This window comes from Octopus bimaculoides, chromosome 1 (assembly GCF_046866305.1).
Source record: "Octopus bimaculoides isolate indiv1 chromosome 1, ASM4686630v1, whole genome shotgun sequence".
NCBI classification, from domain to species: domain Eukaryota; kingdom Metazoa; phylum Mollusca; class Cephalopoda; order Octopoda; family Octopodidae; genus Octopus; species Octopus bimaculoides.
The window spans coordinates 128,894,698-128,918,629 of NC_142928.1; the positions used below are offsets into that span (position 1 = coordinate 128,894,698).

Sequence of the window (23,932 nt, forward strand, 5' to 3'; positions counted from 1 at the left end):
ATGGTTAGCAGTAAATACAACCTGCGAGAACTCCTGTACAAGTGACCCAGGCAGCAGCATTACAACCACAACTTCGTACATGTACTGCAACCAGATCTGCATCATCGCTGCAACTTCTTGATACAGTATTTCAACTACCGTGTACAATTGACTACGAAACTGGTATTTTTCATTTTTGTGTCTATGAACAATCGTCTAACTTCTCATTATAGACTTTCTCACTGTTCTCTTCATTGTAGTTCTTATATGTACTTAACGCACACGCATACATCCATGCCTATACACATACACACACTTTGTTCTCATGACGGCCTGTCTATTATTTTGTATACATGACACATACACACATGTTAACATATCAATAAAACTCTCTTAAACATTCTATTCAGTTGTGTCTCTCTCTTTTCCTCACTGGCACATTATATGTATTATCCCAGCCTTCCGAACAGAGTCGTTATTAGATAGTTTCACCTCGTGAGACCACGACCATCTATAGCAGCATAGATTTTTTTTTAAATAAGTGGATGCCTACCTACTAATACGGAGTAAAGATTAGCCTGGAAAAGTCAGTGAGATTGCAGCTCTGTACCTTAAGAGGCAAGTCAATGCTTTTGGTGTTTAACATTACTGCCTGGTCCTTGGGATAAGTCTACTTTGTTACAAGTACTTGGGCCCGGTCTCCAATTTGAGAAGAATTTCGCTCTACAAGTTTTGAAAGCTCTGAAAAACTTAAGGGTAAGAGACGCTGGCTTCTCCCTTCAGACAAAATGGTAATGTGTACATATTTTCTTGTTTCTGGAATCAAACGTGTTCAAGCAGATAATGCTAGCAGTAAAGAGTAATTAGATAACGTATGTTTATTTAAACTGGTACAAATAGACATTGTCACAATATTTCTCAATCAACTTAACATGTTGCATGATTTGAGATAGCTGACAGTCAATTTTGTCAAGACAAAAACAAAGCTAATACAACTGTCTGAGGGAGGGAGTGCTAAGGAATATGAATTTAGACCCTGGATCATCTAAATAATATATATATTCTGGTTCAAGTAGAATGAATATGCTACATCACAAATAACAGAATATCCATTGTATGTACATCTGAATGAGAACAATCTACACCTGTGGATTTAATAAAGGGTTTGGTTCGAAATTTCGAGTATGTTATCGAATATGAAAGACAACTGAAAAAGGCCGGAGTTACAATGGCCAAAACGTTGTAACTACACCCAAAATCGGAACACTCATCCGAATATATGTGTATAGTAATAATAATTTCCCATCTCAGAAATTCAAACAGATGTATGTATACCGTATAAGATAGTACAGTGTTATTTGAAGGATATACAAGGTGCACGTGTGTGAATACTTGCATGAAAGCTTTATGTCTGCATGTTTAATCTTGTTTAATTGTATGTGACAAAAGTTCATGAGATTGCATACGCCTAACACTATAGTGTATTGTGCATTTTTTATATTTTAATGCTGTAAAATAAAATAAGAATGTATCCGGGTTGAAATTACTCCTAAGAACTATTTGTAATGTACTTCTGTCTCTTGTTAATAAAAAAGAACAGGGCTAGAGAGACCTGAAAGTTTATGTATCATTGGTGTATGCGCTTTGTCCAACATATCTGAAAACAATTGTGCTATCTTCATCGCGACAGATGTTCTTGGATATCTATACCAGCTGGGTACTACTCAAGCAGAGCGGACCCGAACGCGCTAGCTAGTCGTGAGTGGTCGATCCTACGAAAAGTGCGCGCGTGCGCGCACAAATGAGTATATGTATGCGCGCGCGCGCGTATGCAAATTAGTAAATAATTTCTTTTAAACAAAGTAAATAATTTTTTTTTAATTACTTTTTTCTTTTCTAAACAACGTAGATAGGTAGAAGGAATAAAAATAACACACTATCTGTTTTTGTTAACTTCATACATTTTTTTTCTTTTAATTAAATTTTGTGAACAAAATAATTTTTATTTTCTAAACAACGTAAATAAATTTTAAAAAAGGTGCACATTGGGATTAGACACTGAGGGAAACTTGATATGCTAGAAATAACAGCTAAACGCAAAAAGAAAAAAAAACTGTAACCTTTACCTTTCTGAAATCACTGTGGATATATTTCGGCTATGTGCTTGATAAATGTCTGAAAGTTCTCACACGAATTCCCACACTTCATATCGTAATAATCACGGTACATTGGCTCATCAATATGTGACCATTTCATGTTACCACATGATCCACTTTTATATTTCAGTCTACGTTTTATCCGTGACCAGCTGCAACATTATAACTGATAGAAAGGCTGAAACGTTAGAAGCTGCAATCATTGAAAATGTGGAGCCAGGAACTACGATTTTCACGGATATGTGGCCCATTCTGGTCACGGATAAAACGTAGACTGAAATATAAAAGTGGATCATGTGGTAACATGAAATGGTCACATATTGACGAGCCAATGTACCGTGATTATTACGATATGAAGTGTGGGAATTCGTGTGAGAACTTTCAGACATTTATCAAGCACATAGCCGAAATATATCCACAGTGATTTCAGAAAAGTAAAGGTTACAGTTTTTTTTTCTTTTTGCGTTTAGCTGTTATTTCTAGCATATCAAGTTTCCCTCAGTGTCTAATCTCAATGTGCACCTTTTTTAAAATTTATTTACGTTGTTTAGAAAATAAAAATTATTTTGTTCACAAAATTTAATTAAAAGAAAAAAAATGTATGAAGTTAACAAAAACAGATAGTGTGTTATTTTTATTCCTTCTACCTATCTACGTTGTTTAGAAAAGAAAAAAAGTAATTAAAAAAAATTATTTACTTTGTTTAAAAGAAATTATTTACTAATTTGCATGCGCACATATGTATTCATTTGCACGCGCGCTCGCGCGCACTTTTCGTAGGATCGACCACTCACGACTAGCTAGCGCGGACGCGCGACTGCGCGTTCGGGTCCGCTCTGCTTGAGTAGTACCTACGAGCTCTCTGTCTTGGTCGTCTGCCCGGCCGACTGATGTGACAAAAGTGTAGGTGCCAAAAGCAACACTTTTATTGGGTACAAGAAGAAGATTCTAGAAGATTGAATCACGCAACAGCTTTCCACTGATTTAATAGACCAATCACATGAGACTACTGCGGTTCGGTTGTAGTGTTTGACCGGCTACCTAGCAGTTAGGTTTCGAATCACCCCTACAGTAATAACAAAGCAAAGTCTTGATTGTTGAGTGATGGTACCTTGGAAAGGTGAGATAGAATGGGATCATGAAAGGGAGACTCTAAAATATGATGGCTTTAGAGAATTGTGGGAGACACAAGGATGACAGTGTATAGTGCTTCCAACACAGGTAGATTGCCATGGGTTTGTAGCTGGATTGACAATGTCCTATTTGGCAAACACTATAATTATGAAGAGTCACAAACAGTAATTCAACGAACATGAGATTGAAAAACAAAATGTTTCATCGTGGATATGGTAGACGCATGTGAGAAAAATACCAGCGCCGAGAGCAAAAAAATAAAAAATAAATAAATAAACAGCAAAAATATACCATATCTTCTGCAAATAGTGAAGCAAGTTAGTTGCTATGCAGTTGGAATAGTTACACTTGTACCTTGATTACTGTGTTGGTTCCAAGGATAACGGTGGCGAGAAACGTGTTGTAGTTTCGGTCAGAATAACAAGGATATTCTCTTGTGGTATCAATACTACTTAGTACCACTCAAAAGAGCAATGATATCGGAAGATGCTCATATCTTTGTGGTTTCCAGTTAATAGCTGATGAAGGGACGTTGAAAGTTTGCTTGTCATCGGTTCCCCGCCACCTCTTTTTATATTTCGAAACTGTTCAGCCTGGAGTTGATATTAACCCATAAACTGTGATAGGCCACCTCAGTGGCCTACGCGACAGTGCAATAGGCCACCTCAGTGGCCAATGCAACAGTGCTAGAGGCCACGGAAGTAGGGCATGATCTGACCGAATTTTGATGACGTATAATGTATGCACACGGATACCCTTTCACCCCAGAAACAGTGTAGCCAATCACAGAAGGTGTTAAGAAACACTGAGTATTTTTTTCGAGTGATAGATCGATGTTGACCTTTATCCAAAATAGGCTCAGCAGTTCGTGTTACATACAGCAAAATCCCAGCAGTTAATGGGTTAAACTTGGATGAGTAACGAATAGCTTCCTAGTTTCTTACCCAAGATTTGAAACCAAGTCTACATTTTTCTACCAGTTCCTTTCCTATTGTTCTCTTGCTTTAGCACTAAGAAATTTAAGGGAGTCAAGTGTCACACTAAGTTAAGTTTTATAGTCTAAATTAACATTCTTGGGTTAAATAGACTTTAGTCAGATAAGAGACGGAAAATCTTTTTACTAGCCAGACCTAATTTAGTTATCAAAAAATATTAATACAGAACCCCAAATAAGTCCTCTCTCTCTTTGGTCTGTTGGCACCTAGCTGAAGGGCACCTATTTCTCTCCCTTCACTTATGGATTGTTATCCAGCAACAACACAACTACTTTTACCCTAACTACTTGTCAGCCCTGAGGCCAGACCCTTGTATTCTTTATCTCTCCTTCTTTCATCAGTCTTAGCAGTCAACAGAATATGAACTGAACTACCTACTGACTAGATAACAGAACGATAAATTATCATTGGGTAACAACTAAAAAAAAAGTTGTATCTTACGTTGTAACGATGAAAATGAAGGACCATTTCAACCAACTAATATTTTCTTCCTCTCATTCATTTGCTACATATAAATCGTTTCAATTTCGGTGACGCCGACGTGCAAACATGTGCATGTAATCGTTACAGATTCGAAGCAGCCATTCGTACCACAAGGATATTCGCGAACACTCTTTCAGAGACCCACTGAGTATTTCTCAAATTCAATTTAATGAAAAAAAAAAAAAGTCTTCGATCCAGTCACAGGTGATGTCATTCAGAGATCAGTAAAATATAAGGCTCTAGAACTCTACCATTTTGCTCGGAAGGCTTATTGGGAACCTTTGATGATACAGTCATTCTGTTTCAGGAGTTCATCTGGAAACAGCCATTTAGTCCTGCATTGTTTGTACTGGGCATCAGTGATATTGCTAGGCTGGGTTTGGGGTTTGATTTGGATTTGATCCTGGCTGAAGCAAAGTTGGTGACTAAAAAACATGGTCGTAAAGGCTTTTGAAGGTAATGATGCTAAATGTGAACTTTGGATAGTCAACCATTCACCTACACCACATATAAATAAAATTCTTTCCTTCGATCAAAATTAGAAATTCGGAATCGAAGTGAAATTCGTATCATGGATGCCTATCCATGGCGTTTATTTTCCTTGGAGCTCTAATTTTTTTTATCTTGCTTTCGAACAGATGTCAAAGTCGAAGTAATTATTCAAAAACAAGTTGTGCTTTGTTCTTAGGAATTGTTTATTGATTTCCAAGTTAGTTTATATAAAGAAAGTTAACTCCTCGTTTAGATTTTCGTCGACCCTGCAGCATTTTGACAATTTGGTTTATTCGCAACCTATTTTAAAGGCGATAAGAAATTAAACAAATTACTATGGAAATATTTACCAATGTTTCATATAGAGCGTAAGCGCTGAACAAGGGAGATAATTCATGTTAGTAAATAAATTACTGGAAAAAAATTACAGCAGGTGGCAGTAGCGAATACTCACATGACACACACACACCCACCCACTCCCCTTGTAATTCTTGTCCGTATACGATTGTGAACATCGTTCCTTCCTTTACTTTGCAACTGTGGTCTTACAGGCAGGCTTCAATATGATGTCTGAAATATCTTTTAACATTGACCACGGCTACTTGGAAGGCTTGGTCCGTGGTTTCAAAGGTGGCATACTTAAACAATCCGACTACGTGAACTTGGTTCAGTGTGAAACATTGGAAGGTGAGTGCAATATATTAATTATATTCCGTGGGTGGTTGTTACATTTGGTCTTCGATATCTAACCTCAATATAGGCGGATATATCCGAAATAATTTATTTTTCAAATATATATTTAATACACGCACACACACACACACATACATACACACACATATAATGTCTGTCTGTCTATACGCATTATATTCATTCCGCAACAGATCGAATGAATGGAAGCATTTGCTTCGCATGGTCTAAAGAAATCATTAATATCTATATTTTACACATCCGAGGACATCAATGTTCACTGTATGCTGCCAAGGAAGTATAAGTAACCTTTAAGTTTATAACACCCCAGACGTAGAAAATAAAACAAGGTGCTTCATTTGAATAATTTAACTTTTTATTAACCCTTTTTTTTTAATAACGAAATTTGCCTCGACGAAGGATTTTTTACAGGGTGGAAATGTCTAATACTATGTTTTACTGCAAGTATAAATCTTTAGTCCATATATGTTAATATCAAGGCATTTATAAAATTTCATTTAACCTATTGGAAAGGTTTCCACACTGATAAGATTTTATTAACTGTTTAAACAACTACCTTTTAAATTCGAGTATCGACAGTTTAAACTAAAGGCTTAATTACAGCTTGATGTATTTTCTGCATTTGTTTATGCGTTTTCTATCCATTATATTGGTAAAATTGAAATAATTTTAGATGGGATCAAGGGTTATTGACGAGCGATTTCAATCGTACATTCAGCCATCTAAAGCGAGTCTTTTCCAAATGTATACTCATTTGTGGAAATTACTTCCTTCTATGTTGCTGATGATAGGTTTTTGTTGTTGGTTCTAGTTATAATGACACACTTTCCACATTTTGGAGGCCGTAGTTATAAGTCATTGATAGCTAATCCTTGAGTTTTGAACCACAATTCTACGTGTTTGGATGAATACACTCAAACATAGTTTATCTGTACTATCAATAGAATGTAACACTCAATGCATTGGTGGCACCAACCACAGTATCTTATTGGTACTGTGGTTGGTGCCACCAATGCACTTTCTAGATGCCAAGCATTTCCTAACGCGTACGCATACCCATACACGTTTTAAAAATTTCTCCATAAATCATGATACAGCTTTTATCACATGATATTTCTAAATGACTTCAATTTTCGTCAACAACTCTTGGTTAACTAGAACACTCCCATTTCAACTATCAGTTAGGTGAACTGTCTACGACTTGCTTTGTGTTTCTCATTGGAATTGTTTCTTACGAAGAAAAGTAATACTCTTACAAAGGCATACAGGTCGCGTTTTTTTTTTTTACATTTCCCTCACAATATCTCTTCTAGACTTTTGTTTCTAACATTGACACAAGGCCTGAAATTTTGGGTTAGAGGGTTTGTCGACTAAATCAACTCTTGTGCTGGTACTTTATTGAATAAATAATAAAGAATTCTAATATTAGTATGAAGCCACATATTTTATAGCAGGGAACAGTCGATTTAATAGACTCTTACGTCTCTGCACTCAGATAATTAGCCAAAATAATTACAATAATGAATTTTCCGATATGTTTCATGTCTTTAGTTTTTTTCATAGCAAACAAAAGTATGCTAATAGCTCACCATTATTCTAAACATTTAGTCATTAATATTGGTTTTCTCGTAGTCTGATTATTAATATTGGTCTTCGTCGGTCTGTAGGTGTAAGAGAGTTTTAAAAATGGTTTACTAAATTCCTCGAAAACTCCAAAAGGAATTCTTCAGTTTGAAGTACTTCTTTAAAGATCGAATTGATAATAGGGATTTGTTCTCTAGCTATACAAGATCCAGTTATGGGTTTGTTGATTTATGTTTGGTTATGTAACTCACTGTAATTAAAATCCTGCGATCATTTTTCTTTTACTCTTTGTAAACATTAGCCACTATAGGCGCAGGAGTGGCTGAGTGGTAAGTAGCTTGCTTACTAAGCACGATTCCGGGTTTAGTCCCACTGCGTGGCACCTTGGACAAGTGTCTTCTACTATAGCTTCGGGTCGACCAAAGCCTTGTGAGTGGTTTTGGTAGACAGAAAGTGAAAGAAGCCCTATGTTTGTGTGTCTGTGTTAGTCCCCCCCACCATCGCTTGACAACTGGTGCCGGTGTGTTTACGTCCCTGTAATCTAGCGGTTCGGCAAAAGAGACCGATAGAATAAGTACTAGACTTACAAAGAATGTCCTGGTGTCGATTATTTCGACTGAAGACGATACTCCAGCATGGCCGCAGTCAAATGGCTAAAACAAATAAGAGTAAAAAAGTACTACCTCTTGTACGAAATGATATCATAAAGTAACACGTCTAATATATTTAACTAGAGATTCTCTAGTTATTGGTTCTCATCTGGGGGCAGCATGACCCTTGAGGGTCCATATAAGATTTTGTTAAAACTTACGTGTAATAAAATCGATTATATTTAAGATATGAGGAATTAGGTACATTATTTACATTTGACGGATATTTATCATCTTATTTGTTAACACAACATTTCGGCATCAGGTGTCTTAGGGAAATTTCGAACCTGGATTCTCATTCCTGAGGTATTTTTCGTTATTATTATTATTCAGGTCACTCGGAATTTTGGGGTTAGTAGCTCACGCTCTCAACCACTACGCTATATTCCTGTGGGCAATTATGGAGTGAATTTTAGGGCTTATAAATCTAATATTTTCCTATCCTTCCTTAATACCAGTTCCCATATGCTATTCATATCTGCACTCGGTCTGCTTAGGAGGTTGTTGTGTCCTAGCATATGTGCTGCTGCTTTTAGTTTTCGAATTTTCCAGTGGTGTTCTCTGTCTATTATTTTAACTTCATCCCACAGCGTGTGTGTGTTTTCGCTCATTTTTCTCGGTTTTCCTTGTCATTAACATCTGTTCAATTCTTTGTAAAGCTGCATTTCAGCTTAGGTTGCAACCACAGGTTGTAAAAATGAAATAAAGAACTCTGAATTTTCTGTTTTCAATTACCTGTTGTTAAGTAGTTTAAATTGCTATATTACTGGCTTTAAAGATTACCATTTCAATATTCCTTTTCTGGTAATTTCACACTTGAACGTTTATTTTGCAGAAATTACCAAATTCACAAGGCAAAAAAAAAAAAAGAAAGAAAAAACCGAAAAAAAAACAACACTCAAAATGACTTAGTGATATTATATTAATATTTAAGACTTATGATATCGAATTGTGTGGTTGTATTTATAGCATATTTTTCTAAAAGATAAATCGTTCCTTATTGTCAGAAAAATTTCTCTCATGGCCAAAATTACTATTAAGGCACCAACAAACACCCACATAGTCACATTACTTTTTAATGATATTTTTTATTAATAAGGTCTGGAAGGAGGATAGTTGTTCATGGCCTTTCCAGGCCCTCTGACACTGGTGACTGATGCTAATTAACATTATGCTTCAACTGTTGGAAAGACATGCAAGGTGGGAATTCCAGAGAGCTGACCTACTGAGATGTAGCCCTGGGAATAGTGTGGGGTGTGGAGGAGTTCAACACAACATGGGTGATAAGGAGAAATGAGTTGGTTCAACAATTATCTGTGAGTGACTTCATTCCCGTCAGTCAAGTGGCCGTTTTTTCTATAATGTCTGTATATATAACTGCAGCATTATCCCAGATGTGGGAACAGTTCTCCATTGTAAGTTTCATCTGTAGGTAGTGCTAATAGTTGTTGTGGGCCAAAGTATTTTCCGGCTCTGATGAGAAGGGCTATCAGTCTTTGCTAAGTTGAGGATGTGTTTGCCTCTAAAGATTCCCAGTTTGATATTGCCCAGCATTTGGAGCATCATGAGGCATCTTATTGTATGCTGATCATATTTAAGGGTGTGAAGTGTAATGTTTTCTTGGTGTGTACAGTGATTGTGTTTTATGGATGAGGTTCCATAGTGTAAATTAGATTAAAAATGTCTTCATTACAAGAGCTCAAAAATACCATTGATTGGTACAACTATTAATTCTACAGCTGAGGTGATGGGTGTTAGAAATGGTATATTGGACACAATACTTTACATTTTAAATTCTAACATTGCTGGGGTTGACTTTAACTTTAATTCCTATGTAGGTTAATAAAATAAGTACAAGTGAAATATTGCAGGTTTAAATTGACTATATTCTCCTCTCTCAAAATTTGTGGTCTTGTGTCTCTGTTAAAAGTCATCATTTCTGCATGTATCTAGTATTTGCTTCCTCGAAGTTTCCCTTTGTAAATTTCTTGGTTGGTGGTTGGAGCTAGAAGGAACTGTGTTTTTGTTTTATTACTGTGTGTTCTCTTCGAGACATTTCTAGACTTTGCTGCTCTAAGAAAAGAGGATAAAATTGGAAAGATCTAATGGAAGACACGTGAACTGACATTGTATTATAGATCCATGTAATATGGCAACAGTTCAATGTAACATCCTTATTGTTATGAAGAGACATTCCTTTGCAGGCATTTTATCTCTTAGTATCAGCCTAAAATTCTCTCCTGGAAAGTTACTTGAAGTGGAATTGAATACTAACTAGGAGGAGATTCATATCTCATCTACTGTCATAATGATAAACATTAGTCCTTTGCTTTGGAAAAGATTAACCTTGTTTTTAACTTAATGTCATCTTGTTTGGTGGATTCACATACCTAAAGATACAAGGAGTTTCATAAAATAGACTACCAATATCTATTTGGAGAGAGAGACACTGCTTTCAGCAGTGTATACTTGTTAAAACTTTCAGGACATTTAGTGGAATAAAATTGCCTGTAGGAAAAACTGGTACAGTCTACAATAAAATGCTATTCTCTCTGGCTAATTCTAATAAGAGGACTTTGAGTTTATTTTGTATTATTAAATATTGTACTAATAATGTATATTGTTAGTTTTCTCTTGCTTGAGTGTTTCTTTTTCATTGGCAATATATTTGAATTGGTTGATATTCCTTTCAATACATTGTTGACAAGACAAAGTAACCACACTGAACTATCATTAGAATAAACAACAGCATTAGCCCATTATTGATTAGATGTGCATTGTTTTCTTTTTTTCTTTTAAGGAATAGTTTTCATTTTGTGAAATAGGCTGCATGCACCATCAAAGGTACAGCTGGTGTTGATAATGATAATGTCCATGACGGGGACTTGTTGAACAGTTGTTTATTCTGAAGAAATTTTAGTTTAGTATCAGAAGCTTAATATCAGAAATATAAGGAACAAATCAATTATAAGTTTTAATTCTTTTTTGAGTTTTATTGTTTTCAGTCATATGAACCTTTTTTTTTTTTTTCTTTTTTTGGTGCTGTTCTAGCACGGACTGGTTTAAGAGGGTTGATATTTGTCTATATTGTCAGATGCCCTGGCACTAAGCTATGGCACAGGCCTCTATATCAGTCATAGGTAAACTGTTCTGCAGAATTTTCTGAATGGCATGCCTAATGAAAAATTACCTCAAGTCTTTTTAGTAGTGCAGTCTGTCTGATAATGAGACGCATCTCATGCAACTCACTTTTCGAAAAAAAGTTACCCATGTCTGCTCTACATGGTGACTCAGTTTGCTAGAAATAGCAGCCAGATCCCACCAGATAACACCCTATTGTATTAAATGCAGATACATTGGACAATGTAGTTCCTGTTATACAAAAAAAAAAAAAAAAAAGGATGATCATGATTAGGAAAGTCTTTGTTCATAAGTTTACTGGGTTAGGACTGGCCTGGTGCTAAACAACAAAACTAATGGAGAGTTCTGTGGACTGACAATAGATATATTTCTGTCAATTTCTGATAGCATTGCCCATTCTATCAGGAATTGTTTAGATGTGTGAAATGCAGTGCAGTAGTGGACAGTGTTTGAATGGAAGTGTTGGTGGCAATGATTGAAAAGAGGACAAACAAATCACCATGTTTAATAAAATGAGATGGTTTTAATGTTTTCAAACTTGTCCAACATCATCGAAAGAAGGAAGAATATGCATGCAAATTCTATTTTATTTACGATTTGGGAGTGGGGAACAAAATTGTATTTATATTTTTGGTGGGTGGGAAGACTGATATCAGTTTGAGAACCACTGTAATAGCAGGTCATGTACCTAATCAGTTTTTTTTTTGTCTTTATAAATAGCAGTGGTAGTACTCCAAGGCAGTTTAGCTAGAGCTGAGTTCTTGTGATCCTCAAGATTTTACTGAGTTTTGCAGCTTGGTACAGAGTTTGGTTTAGTCATAAGCAAGAATTTGTATTGTAACTATTATGGTGTCTGTAGGCAGTTGGACATGCTTTCGAGGCATCACACCATAACCCATGAACTATCTTCTGCAGTTCTCTTAGAGCAGCTGTTTTATTGTCTGAGACATTCCTTACAATGCAGCCATAAAGAAACATAGATATTTGATTTCTAACTAAATAAAAATTAAAAAAGGATACATTTGAATATAAAATATCTTTCTGAAGAATACAGCACAATGTATCATCATCATCATAATTTAATGTCTGTTTTCCATATTGGAATGGGTTGGATGGCTTGACAGGATCTGGTGAATTTCGTATCAGCTTGGCATGGTTTCTCTGGCTGGATGCCCTTCCTAATGTGTGTACTGAGTGCTTTTTCATGTCACTGGCACTAGTAGGGTTACAAATTGTTAAAACAATTTTAATACTAAAGATATATATTTGAGAATTTTTATCACATAAAAGCAAAACTTGTTCAATTCGTAGATCTTCCTTACTGCACTGAATCTAAAATATTGTCTTGAGATTTGAAATTGGACTGTAGAATAGGTTTGCTGAGAACTTAGTGTTGCACATTGGTGCTCACTGGTATTGCTAGAAATATGATAATGATGATGATCATCATCATCGTTTAACGTCCGCTTTCCATGCTAGCATGGGTTGGACGACTTGACTGAGGACTGGTGAAACCGGATGGCAACACCAGGCTCCAATCTAAATTTGGCAGAGTTTCTACAGCTGGATGCCTTTCCTAACGCCAACCACTCAGAGAGTATAGTAGGTGCTTTTACGTGTCACCTGCACAAAGGCCAGTCAGGCGATACTGGCAACGGCCACGCTCGAAATGGTGTCTTTTATGTGCCACAGGCACAAGCTAGTCCAGGGGCACTGGCAACGATCTCGCTCGAAAATCCTACGGAGGCCAGTCAGGTGGTACTGGCAATGGCCACGCTCAAAATGGTGCATCTCATGTACCAGCCGCACAAGAACCAGTCCAGGGGCACTGGCAACGATCTTACTTGGCTTGCCGGGTCTTCTCACGCACAGCACATTTCCAAAGGTCTCGGTCAGTAGTCATCGCCTCGGTGAGGCCCAATGTACGAAGGTCTTGCCTCACCACCTCAGCCCAGGTCTTCCTGGGCCTACCTCTTCCACGGGTTCCCTCAACTGTTAGGGTGTGGCACTTTTTCACGCAGCTATCCTCATCCATTCTCACCACATGTCCATACCAGCACAATCGTCTCTCTTGCACACCACAACTGATGCTTCTAATGTTCAGCTTTTCTCTCAAGATACTTACACTCTGACGGGTATTCACATTGACATTACACATCCAACGGAGCATACTGGCTTCATTCCTTGCGAGCTTACGTATGTCCTCAGCAGTTACAGCCCATGTTTCACTGCCATGTAGCATGGCTGTTCGTACACATGCGTCATACAGTCTGCCTTTTTGAATAAAGAATTGACAGCACTGTTAAAATATAGGTCCTGCTTCTGTTTTTCTATCTCCTTCTGTATGAGTGTATAATTGTTTAGGTGTTCCAACCTTAACTGTGCCTTTTCTCTTCAAGCATAGTGTACTCCTGATTATACTATCCAATGTGTCCTTTATAAGGTTGTAAAGTGAGGTTTGAGGGGAAGTTGCTTACTATTTTTCACTGATCAAGTGATTACACAGAGGCATCATTTTAACAGGTGTATTGAAAGTGTAATTTGTATCATATAGTTATGCGTGTAGATCAAATTATGTTGTTTACATATAATCCATATACTCATTTCAATTTTTCCCTAATCTCTCCCTAACTATAAAGCTTCATTTGTACTTACTACAATTAATCTCATTTTGCTATCCTTTCACAATTCTGTATTGACTTATTTCACTGTAGTCTCTTGTCTGGTGTCATTATCCTCAGTTAATTGCCACTCTCCATGCTGGCATGGGTTGAACTGTTTGAAAGAATCTGGCAAGCTGCAGGGCTTTCTTTTGAAATAATTAACCTTTAACTATGACAGCTCCCATCCTATCAATCACCCAATCTATATACTTCTCTTCAAATTCCTTCTCTCATTATTCTATGTTTGCAATTTTCTTCACTTTGTTTTCTCTTTGTCAGCCTTAGTCTTCCTGCTTTGAGTGTAGCCTATCTGATAACTTTAAATTACAAATGACAGAACATACACATAATGAGTGTGTATGAATGGATTAAGGTCATGCATATTTGAGGAATACTCAACCACTTGTACACTTATGCAACTGAACATTACTTGAATAAATTTCACCAGTCTAACATGGCTTCCACCAGGGGCCATGGCACTGATCTTCTTCTTTCAACTAACTTATAAAAGGAAAATAAAACTGCTTTGGTACATATTCAGGAGAAATGTAACAAACTGCAACCCATGATGTAAGAATTATCTTATTTTAGGTGATAATCCAGTTAATCTACTTCCAGGTGTTAAATAATGGATACTTAGTTCATAAACTTTTCTTCTACAGATTTAAAACTCCATCTCCAAAGTACTGATTATGGTAACTTTTTGGCAAATGAACCAAGTCCTCTAACAGTGAATGTAATTGATGAACGCCTCCGAGATAAGCTAGTCATTGAGTTCCAACATCTACGCAACCATTCCCTAGAACCCTTGGCAACATTCCTTGACTACATCACGTGAGTATTATGTCAATTGCCATTTTTGAGTTTACCAAGAACCACAAGCAAAGCTAATTTGTTTAGTGGTCCTCAAATTGTTTTTAAATTATCATATAATGTCATATGTTAAGATTACTTATGTTAGAAGGATTTTGTAGTTCGATTTTTGCTATATTAACTTAAGTTGGTTGTTATATTCTCTAGTATGTACCATATTTGATAACATTAAAAAGAAAAAAAAAAAAGGGCCGAAGTATACTAGACACAATTTTAGCAGCACATATACAGGAAAAAGTGAGCAACAAGGACAAAATTAGCTTATGGATGACTCAATTTCCCATATAGGACCCAGCGGATGGGGTGGTGAGAAAAAGTGTCTTATATGCCATAAGATATGGTACTGGAATTCATAATTAGAGAAATTATCTATGTCTTGTATGCTCTTCAACATTCTGTCTTCTTATCAGGAATAATAAGGAACTGTTCTTAGTAATTTTGGTTTATTTTGGCTAGACATGGCAAATTTTGTAATTTAAGCTGTATTAATTGTGTTTAAAGAAATGATTATTAGTAAAATCACAAAGATGGCAAGCTGGCAGAATTGTTAGCATGCCAGATAACATGCTTAGCAGCATTTCTTCTGGCTTTACATTCTGAGTTCAAATGCTGTTAAGGTCAACTTTAACTTACATACTTTTGGGGATCAATAAATAAGAACCAGTTGAGTTTTAGGGTCAATATAATTGACTGCCCCCCCCCCCTCCCACAAGATTTCAGGTCTTTTTTAAAGTTATATTACTGAAGACCAATTGTTTGTATTAGTTTATAAATTATCATTGGCTTTTATTGGAGTATACTTAGATGTTGTAGCCTTTTTTTTGTGTTTGAATAAAGGAAGCGTTGCATATGAAGTGTTACATCTCAATCAATAAAAGAGGAATTTAAAGGAGATTGAACCGATACCCAGTATATTGGTTTCATTTATAGGAAATACTAGGGTAAGGGTTATGATCCTCTTTGGTCATGAATGACCACGGGATTGCACCTAGAAAGTTACCCTCTGAAGCACAAGTCCAGGCAAGGTTGTTTATGGAAGACCAGCATACTAGCCTCCTCTCTCCATGCCACTGATATTTATCCAAGACAGAGGTCAATGCAGCTTGTCACCCATGGCGTAACTCATTTCTTCAGCTGAGTGAACTGGGGCAATGAAGAATTGTCTTGCTCAAGAACACAACACACAGCCCAGTCTGGGAATCGAACTCACTACCTCATGATTGTGAGCCCAATACTCTAACCACTGAGCCATGTGCCATCACTTGTTAGAAGGAAATACATAGTTGACCATAACTGTTTGTAACTCAGAATTAATTGTAAGTGAAGAAACTAAATATTGTAATGCAATTAGTCCTCTGTTTCTGTAAATTTTAATTAGTATCTTTAAATCATTTTAATGGATACGCACAATGTATTTTATTCCATAGAAAATGAGAAGTTAAATAAATTTTAAAATTTATTTAAAGGCTGACACCAGCTTTTTTAACTTTGTATTATCATTTCTTGATTATATAGATGCAGGTGTGGCTGTGTGCTAAGAAGCTTGCTTCCTAACCACATGGTTCTGGGTTCAGTCCCATTGTGTGGCACCCTGGGCAAATGTCTTTCACTATATCCTCAGGCTGACCAAAGCCTTGTGAGTGGATTTGGTAGGTGGAAACTGAAAGAAGCTTGTCGTATATATGTAAATCTAAGTGTGTGTGTCTTTGTGTTTGTCCCCCACCACTGCTTGATAACCAGTGTTATTGTGTTTACATCCCTGTAATTTAGCAGTTCGTCAAAAGAGATCAGTTGAATAAGTACCAGGCTTAGAAAAAAAAAGTACTGGAGTTTGAATCTTTTGACTAAAAATTCTTCAAGGCAGTGCCCCAGCATGACCACAGTCTAATGACTGAAACAAGTAAAAGATATTGTTGCATATTTTTCTTATTGTAATCATGTGTTTATCTTTTGTAACTGTTGGCCTATAAAGTTCCAGGAAAACAAGTCTGCAAATCCAGTTTCAATTCATAGTGTTTCACATAATGCAAGTTGTTTAGCACCGTGTCTAGATCAAACTGAGGGGTGTTCCAACTTTGACCATTCAGTCTTATCTTTAGACATAGTATGTCTGGAGCTATATTGTCCAAAGTGTCCTGCTTTGTTTAAAATGGTAGGGTGTGATTTTGTGTGTGGTGAGTTTGGTTGCTGTTTCTAGCAGATCAAATAACTACTTAGAGGCTTTCCTCTTAAGTTCATGTAGGTGGCACATGTTCTTGATATTGGTGGGTTTCAAGTGTAAAATGAAAACTAGACACTTTGAGTGAAAAGGTTATCATTTCTTCTAATTCATTCTGAAGCTTTTTGGATTTGTGACATCACAAAGGAAATTAATAAAAAAAAGGGTTTTGGAGTTATATCTTTAGGAAAAAAAATACATTATCATCATCATCATCATCATCATCGTTTAACGTCCGCTTTCCATGCTAGCATGGGTTGGACGATTTGACTGAGGACTGGTGAAACCGGATGGCAACACCAGGCTCCAGTCTGATTTGGCAGAGTTTCTACAGCTGGATGCCCTTCCTAACGCCAACCACTCAGAGAGTGTAGTGGGTGCTTTTACGTGTCACCTGCACGAAAACGGCCACGCTCGAAATGGTGTCTTTTATGTGCCACCCGCACAAGCCAGTCCAGGGGCACTGGCAACGATCTCGCTCGAAAATCCTACAGGAGCCAGTCAGGCGGTACTGGCAACGGCCACGCTCAAAATGGTGCATCTCATGTGCCACCCGCACAAGAACCAGTCCAGGGGCACTGGCAACGATCTTACTTGGCTTGCCGGGTCTTCTCACGCACAGCCCATTTCCAAAGGTCTCGGTCCGTAGTCATCGCCTCGGTGAGGCCCAATGTACGAAGGTCTTGCCTCACCACCTCAGCCCAGGTCTTCCTGGGCCTACCTCTTCCACGGGTTCCCTCAACTGTTAGGGTGTGGCACTTTTTCACGCAGCTATCCTCCTCCATTCTCACCACATGTCCATACCAGCGCAATCGTCTCTCTTGCACGCCACAACTGATGCTTCTAATGTTCAGCTTTTCTCTCAAGATACTTACACTCTGACGGGTATTCACATTGACATTACACATCCAACGGAGCATACTGGCTTCATTCCTTGCGAGCTTACGTATGTCCTCAGCAGTTACAGCCCATGTTTCACTGCCATGTAGCATGGTTGTTCGTACGCATGCGTCATACAGTCTGCCTTTTACTCTGAGTGAGAGTCCCTTTGTCGCCAGCAGGGGTAAGAGCTCTCTAAACTTTGCCCAGGCTATTCTTATTCTAGCAGCTACACTTTCAGCGCACCCACCCCCACTACTAACTTGGTCGCCCAGATAGCGGAAGCTATCGACTACCTCTAGTTTTTCACCCTGGAATGAGATAGAAGTTGTTTCCTGTTTGTTTGCAGTCTTTATTGCACCTGAACATCTGCCACAAACAAAAACTAACTTGCTAGTTAACCTGCCTTTGATGTTGCTGCACCTCTTATGTGTCCATAGCTTGCACCGGGTACATCTTATAGAGTTACTACCTACTCCTTTTCTACATACTGAGCAGGGCCATCTACCTGAAGGGGTTTGTGTTTTATCTACCTTCCTACTTATTAGGATTTTGGTTTTAGCTAGGTTGACTCTAAGGCCCTTCAATTCTAGACCTTGCTTCCACACCTGAAACTTCTCCTCTAGTTCTGATAGTGACTCCGCAATTAGGGCAAGGTCATCAGCATAGAGGAGCTCCCAGGGGCAACCTGTCTTGAACTCCTCTGTGATTGCCTGGAGGACTATGGTAAATAATAGGGGGCTGAGGACGGAACCTTGGTGGACCCCTACCTCTACCCGGAATTCATTGCTGTACTCATTTCCAACCCTCACCTTACTGGCCGCATCTCTGTACATGGCTCGCACAGCTCTCACTAGCCATTCTTCTATCCCAAGTTTCCTCATTGACCACCAGATAAGGGATCGGGGGACCCTGTCAAAGGCTTTCTCCATGTCAACGAAAGCCAGGTACAGAGGTTTATCCTTGGCTAGGTATTTCTCTTGCAACTGTCTCACTAGAAATAAGGCATCAGTAGTGCTTTTACCTGGCACGAACCCAAACTGCATCTCATCTAAATTGATTCGCTCCCTAATTAGTTGGGCTATGACCCTCTCTGTAACTTTCATAACCTGATCTAACAGCTTGATGCCTCTGTAATTATTTGTATCTAAAGCGTCCCCTTTACCTTTGTAGCAGTTGACTATGATGCTGCTACACCAGTCATAGGGTATGACTCCTTCGTGTATCACCTGGTTCGTAATACGGGTGACTAGGCTATAGCCAACACTGCCAGATATTTTGAGCATCTCTGCAGTGATTCCTGATGGGCCGGGGGCTTTCCCGGTCTTCATACTCTTAATTGCTTTATCTACCCTGGTACTATCAACTCGGATAGCTGGTCCCTCTATTGGGTCGACATAAGGCAGGCTCTCTTTCTCCCATTCATTCTCTTTATTAAGCAATCTATCGTAGTGGCATCTCCAGACCTCTTTCTTTGCATCCTCATTTAATGCAAGCGTACCATCATCCATGCGAACACATTTCTCTCCTACAACATCACTATTCTCTCTCCTACACTGTCTTGCAACCCGAAATACCTCGAGTCTTTGGTCCTCACGGCGCAGAACATTGGCAAATCTTTCCTTATCTGCTTCCCCTCTGGCTAAATAAACCTGTCGCCTAGCCTCCCTTCTGGCACATTGGTACAATTCCCTGCTACCACCGTTCTTCCAGTCCTTCCAAGCTTGTTTCTTTTGTCTAATAGCCCTGTCTACCTCCTTGTTCCACCACCACGTTACTCTGGGTTGGGAGGGGACCTTACACCACCCACAAATCTGGTCGGTGGCTTTCAACAGGTTGTCCCGCAGAAATCTCCAATTGTCTTCCACGTTGTATGATGCTATATCCCCTTCTATTTCGTTAAATGCTTCAAGTAACTTGTCTCTAAGTCTCTGTCCGTTTGCAGGGTCTTTAAGCTTCCACACCCTTCTTCTCCAAGCCTGTCTAATTCTGGGCACCCATTTTGCCTTGATCCCAAAGTCGCTAACTACTAATCTATGTTGTGGGGTACATTCTTCGCCAGGGTAGGTTTTGGCATTTATAAGCCGCCCTCTTTCCCTATTTCTGGCGAGGATGTAGTCGATTTGGCTAGAGTGTCTGCCGGAGCGGTAGGTGACTAGGTGACTGGCAGGTTTCCTGAAGTTGGTATTGCAGACTATAAGATTGGTTGCATCACAGAACTCCAGCAGTCTGGTTCCCTCCTCGTTGCGGGAACCGAAGCCATAGCCTCCATGTATGCCATGGAAGCCCCCAGCACGACGTCCGACATGACCGTTGAAGTCTCCAGCCACAAAGAGAAGGTCCCTGTCACTCGTCGACGAGGTAGTTTGCAAGAGGGTGTCATAGAATTGGTCTTTCAGACCATCTGGTAGCCCAGGTTGAGGTGCATAGGCTGAGATGACAGTAGCTAATCTATGATGAAGCACTAGTCTGATCTTAAGTACTCTGTCACTTACTCTAACGACCTCGATTACCTTATCCACCCATTTCTCCGCTAGAAGTATTCCTACGCCCCCGACCCCGTCAGTGTTCCCTGCCCAGAAAATCTTGTACCTGTGTTCTTTGCCTGTGAGGAACCTTGCAGAACCTCCTCTCCATCTTACTTCCTGGATGCAGCACATATCTACGCATCTCCGTTCAAGCATCTCAACAATTTCACCAGATCTACCTTTCAGCGTGCCGACGTTGAGAGTGCCAATCCTAACAGTATGGGTGTTGGGGGTGTGGGCCTGTAGCCTGGGAAGAGGAAAAGCAGTGTCGTGTACCTGAAAAGAAAACTTGCAATTGGAAGAATTCATAAGCAAAACATTACCTACAACCTGCAAACATTTCTCAACCTTAATGCGCTACCCAAAGGTAGGGGAGAGGATGGCCAAGGCCACTAGATGGGTTCCGGGAGACAGCCGAGGTTGACAGGATGACAAAGGGATGAACTTCCGGTGGAGGGGGCGGGATGACAGAGGAATGAACTTCCGGTGGAGGGGGTGGGATGACAGAGGAATGAACTTCCGGTGGAGGGGGTGGGATGACAGAGGAATGAACTTCCGGTGGAGGGGTGGGATGACAGAGGAATGAACTTCCGGTGGAGGGGGTGGGATGACAGAGGAATGAACTTCCGGTGGAGGGGTGGGATGACAGAGGAATGAACTTCCGGTGGAGGGGGTGGGATGACAGAGGAATGAACTTCCGGTGGAGGGGGTGGGATGACAGAGGAATGAACTTCCGGTGGAGGGGGTGGGATGACAGAGGAATGAACTTCCGGTGGAGGGGGTGGGATGACAGAGGAATGAACTTCCGGTGGAGGGGGTGGGATGACAGAGGAATGAACTTCCGGTGGAGGGGGTGGGATGGCAGAGGAATGAACTTCCGGTGGAGGGGGTGGGATGACAGAGGAATGAAACTTCCGGTGGAGGGGGTGGGATGACAGAGGAATGACAGACGAATGAACTTCCGGTGGAGGGGGTGGGAGGGCGGGTTACCGCCAGCGAGTAGAGAGGGCTCTTAATTGTAGATTTTAAATATTTGAGAGACAACAATGCATAAATCGTAATTTTTTTAAAAGAGCAATGAATTCTGGGTGATTAGAATATAACGTAGCATGAATTTAGGAAGCTTAGAAAATGAATAAGCATGAATTTAAGACAACAACTGAATTCAAAAAATTTGTCATTCTTATATAAAACATGAGCTTGATTTTCTGTAGCAATTTTTTAACTGTTGGACACAAACAAATGTCTTTCCCCATTGATTTTGATTTTCTTTATTATTCTTTTTCATATAATGTTGGTCAATGAAGAGAGTTCTATTGCGAATAATTATGTTGAAAATTGAATTGAGATAGACAAAGGCATAGGTATGGCTGTGTGGTTAAGAAGTTTGCTTCCCACCCACATGGTTTCAAGTTCAGTCCCACTGCATGGCATCTTGGGCAAGTGTCTTTCATTAAAGCTTCATGCTGATCAAAACCTTGTAAATGGATTTGGTAGACAAAAACAAAGAAGCTCCTCGTGTGCACATGTGTGTATATATACACACATATGTTTGTGTGTCCGTCTGTCTCTTTGTCTTTGCATCACATGATAGTTGTAAACAAGCATAACTGTCATATATTTATTAGAGTTGGGGTAAAACTAAAAAGAAAGTGTAGGAATTTGCAGTTATGTAACTGACAGAAAGCAGTGAGAGAAATAGAGAAAACTAGAAGCAAGAGAATTTGTTAGAGGGTGGTGAAATACTTGGGAGATATTTTTATGAGGAAGATGTATCAAAGAAAGTGACTGTTCTTATAGAGTGGAGCAAAATCTAGAAAAGAACATGTATGGTTAAAATGCAATGTATGGAGAGAGAGAGAGAGAGAGAAGGATCTCTACCACTCAATCTTTCTCTCCACATGTAAATTTAATTTATATGGTATCAGCAGTTAGTGTGAGTATACCTGTGTTTATCAGATGTGTGATAAACATGGAAAAATAATGAATGTAGCATTTATAAGGATACTGAAGCATTTGTATAGATTTTCTAAAGCCCTCAGTTATATTTGAAAAATCTGAGTTGTTTCTAGTTACCCCTTTCGGTATACTGTCAGAGAATCACTGCCCATATTAATTTGAAAAATATTATTTGTGTTGGTGTTAATGGTGTTGGCTATGTGTTGTTACTAGTGAGTATGGTCATAAGGCATTCAGTGAATGCAATAGGTAATCGATTTGTTTCTGTTTCAGGTACAGCTACATGATTGACAACATCACTCTATTAATTACTGGTACTGTTCATCAGCGACCAATTTCTGAACTGATTCCGAAGAGCCATCCACTTGGAAGTTTTGAACAGATGGAAGCCATCCATATTGCTTCCACTCCAGCTGAACTCTACAATGCTGTCTTGGTTGACACCCCTCTTGGTAAGTCCAGCAATTCTCATTTCTTTTGCTGGTGGCACATAAAAAGCACTTGTGCTGGTGACTCATAAAAGACACCTGTGTGGGTGACTCGTAAAAGACACCTGTGTGGGTGACTCGTAAAAGACACCTGTGCGGGTGACTCGTAAAAGACACCTGTGCGGGTGACTCGTAAAAGACACCTGTGCGGGTGGCTCGTAAAAGCACCTGTGCGGGTGGCTCGTAAAAGGCATCTGTGCGGGTGGCTCGTAAAAGGCATCTGTGCGGGTGGCTCGTAAAAGGCATCTGTGCGGGTGGCTCGTAAAAGGCATCTGTGCGGGTGGCTCGTAAAAGGCATCTGTGCGGGTGGCTCGTAAAAGGCATCTGTGCGGGTGGCTCGTAAAAAGCATCTGTGCGGGTGGCTCGTAAAAAGCATCTGTGCAGGTGACTCATTAAAGGCATCTTTGCGGGTGACTTGTAAAAGGCGCCCGTGCAGGTGACCTGTGAAAGGCGCCCGTGCAGGTGACCTGTGAAAGGCGCCCGTGCGGGTGACCTGTGAAAGGCGCCCGTGCGGGTGACCCGTGAAAGGTGCCTGTATCGGCGATACATAAAAACACTCATGCTGGTGACATGTAAAAAGCACTCAGTACACTCTATGGAGTGGTTGGCATTAAGAAGGGCATCCAGCTGTAAAAACCAAGCCAAAACAGACTGGAACATGGTGCAGTTCTCTGGCTAAGCAGCCCCAGTCATAGTGTTTTACCTATGCTAGTATGGAAAATGGATGCTAAATGATGATGAAATATTCAAGTGGTTGATACAAGATGCTCTCTAACAGATTAGATCCATTTGCATTACATGCTTATATGAGTGTAGGGTTCTCTTTTTTTTTAACTAATACCCTGTTGCTTTTTCAACTCCTTTTTACTCAATGATTTTTTAAAACTTATTCATTCACTGCTTATCATTGTAACAGATGCATATGCATGAGTATTTATATGGATTTATGTAGGAATGGTACTTGGGTAGCATGTTGGAGTATGTTGATAGCAATGAGAT

General features: G+C 39.2%; 1 protein-coding gene across 1 annotated transcript in view; it reads left to right on the forward strand.

Annotated features, from left to right (window-relative positions):
• The first annotated feature begins 5,714 nt into the window (after positions 1-5,714).
• LOC106872764 (V-type proton ATPase subunit d) overlaps positions 5,715-23,932 on the forward strand; it is a 30,601-nt gene continuing 12,383 nt past the window's right edge. The window contains exons 1-3 of the mRNA XM_014919855.3: positions 5,715-5,926; positions 14,651-14,822; positions 22,719-22,897. Coding sequence (XP_014775341.1) covers positions 5,803-5,926; positions 14,651-14,822; positions 22,719-22,897 — 475 coding nt within the window. The 5' untranslated portion in view covers positions 5,715-5,802. The remainder of the gene's footprint in view (positions 5,927-14,650; positions 14,823-22,718; positions 22,898-23,932) is intronic.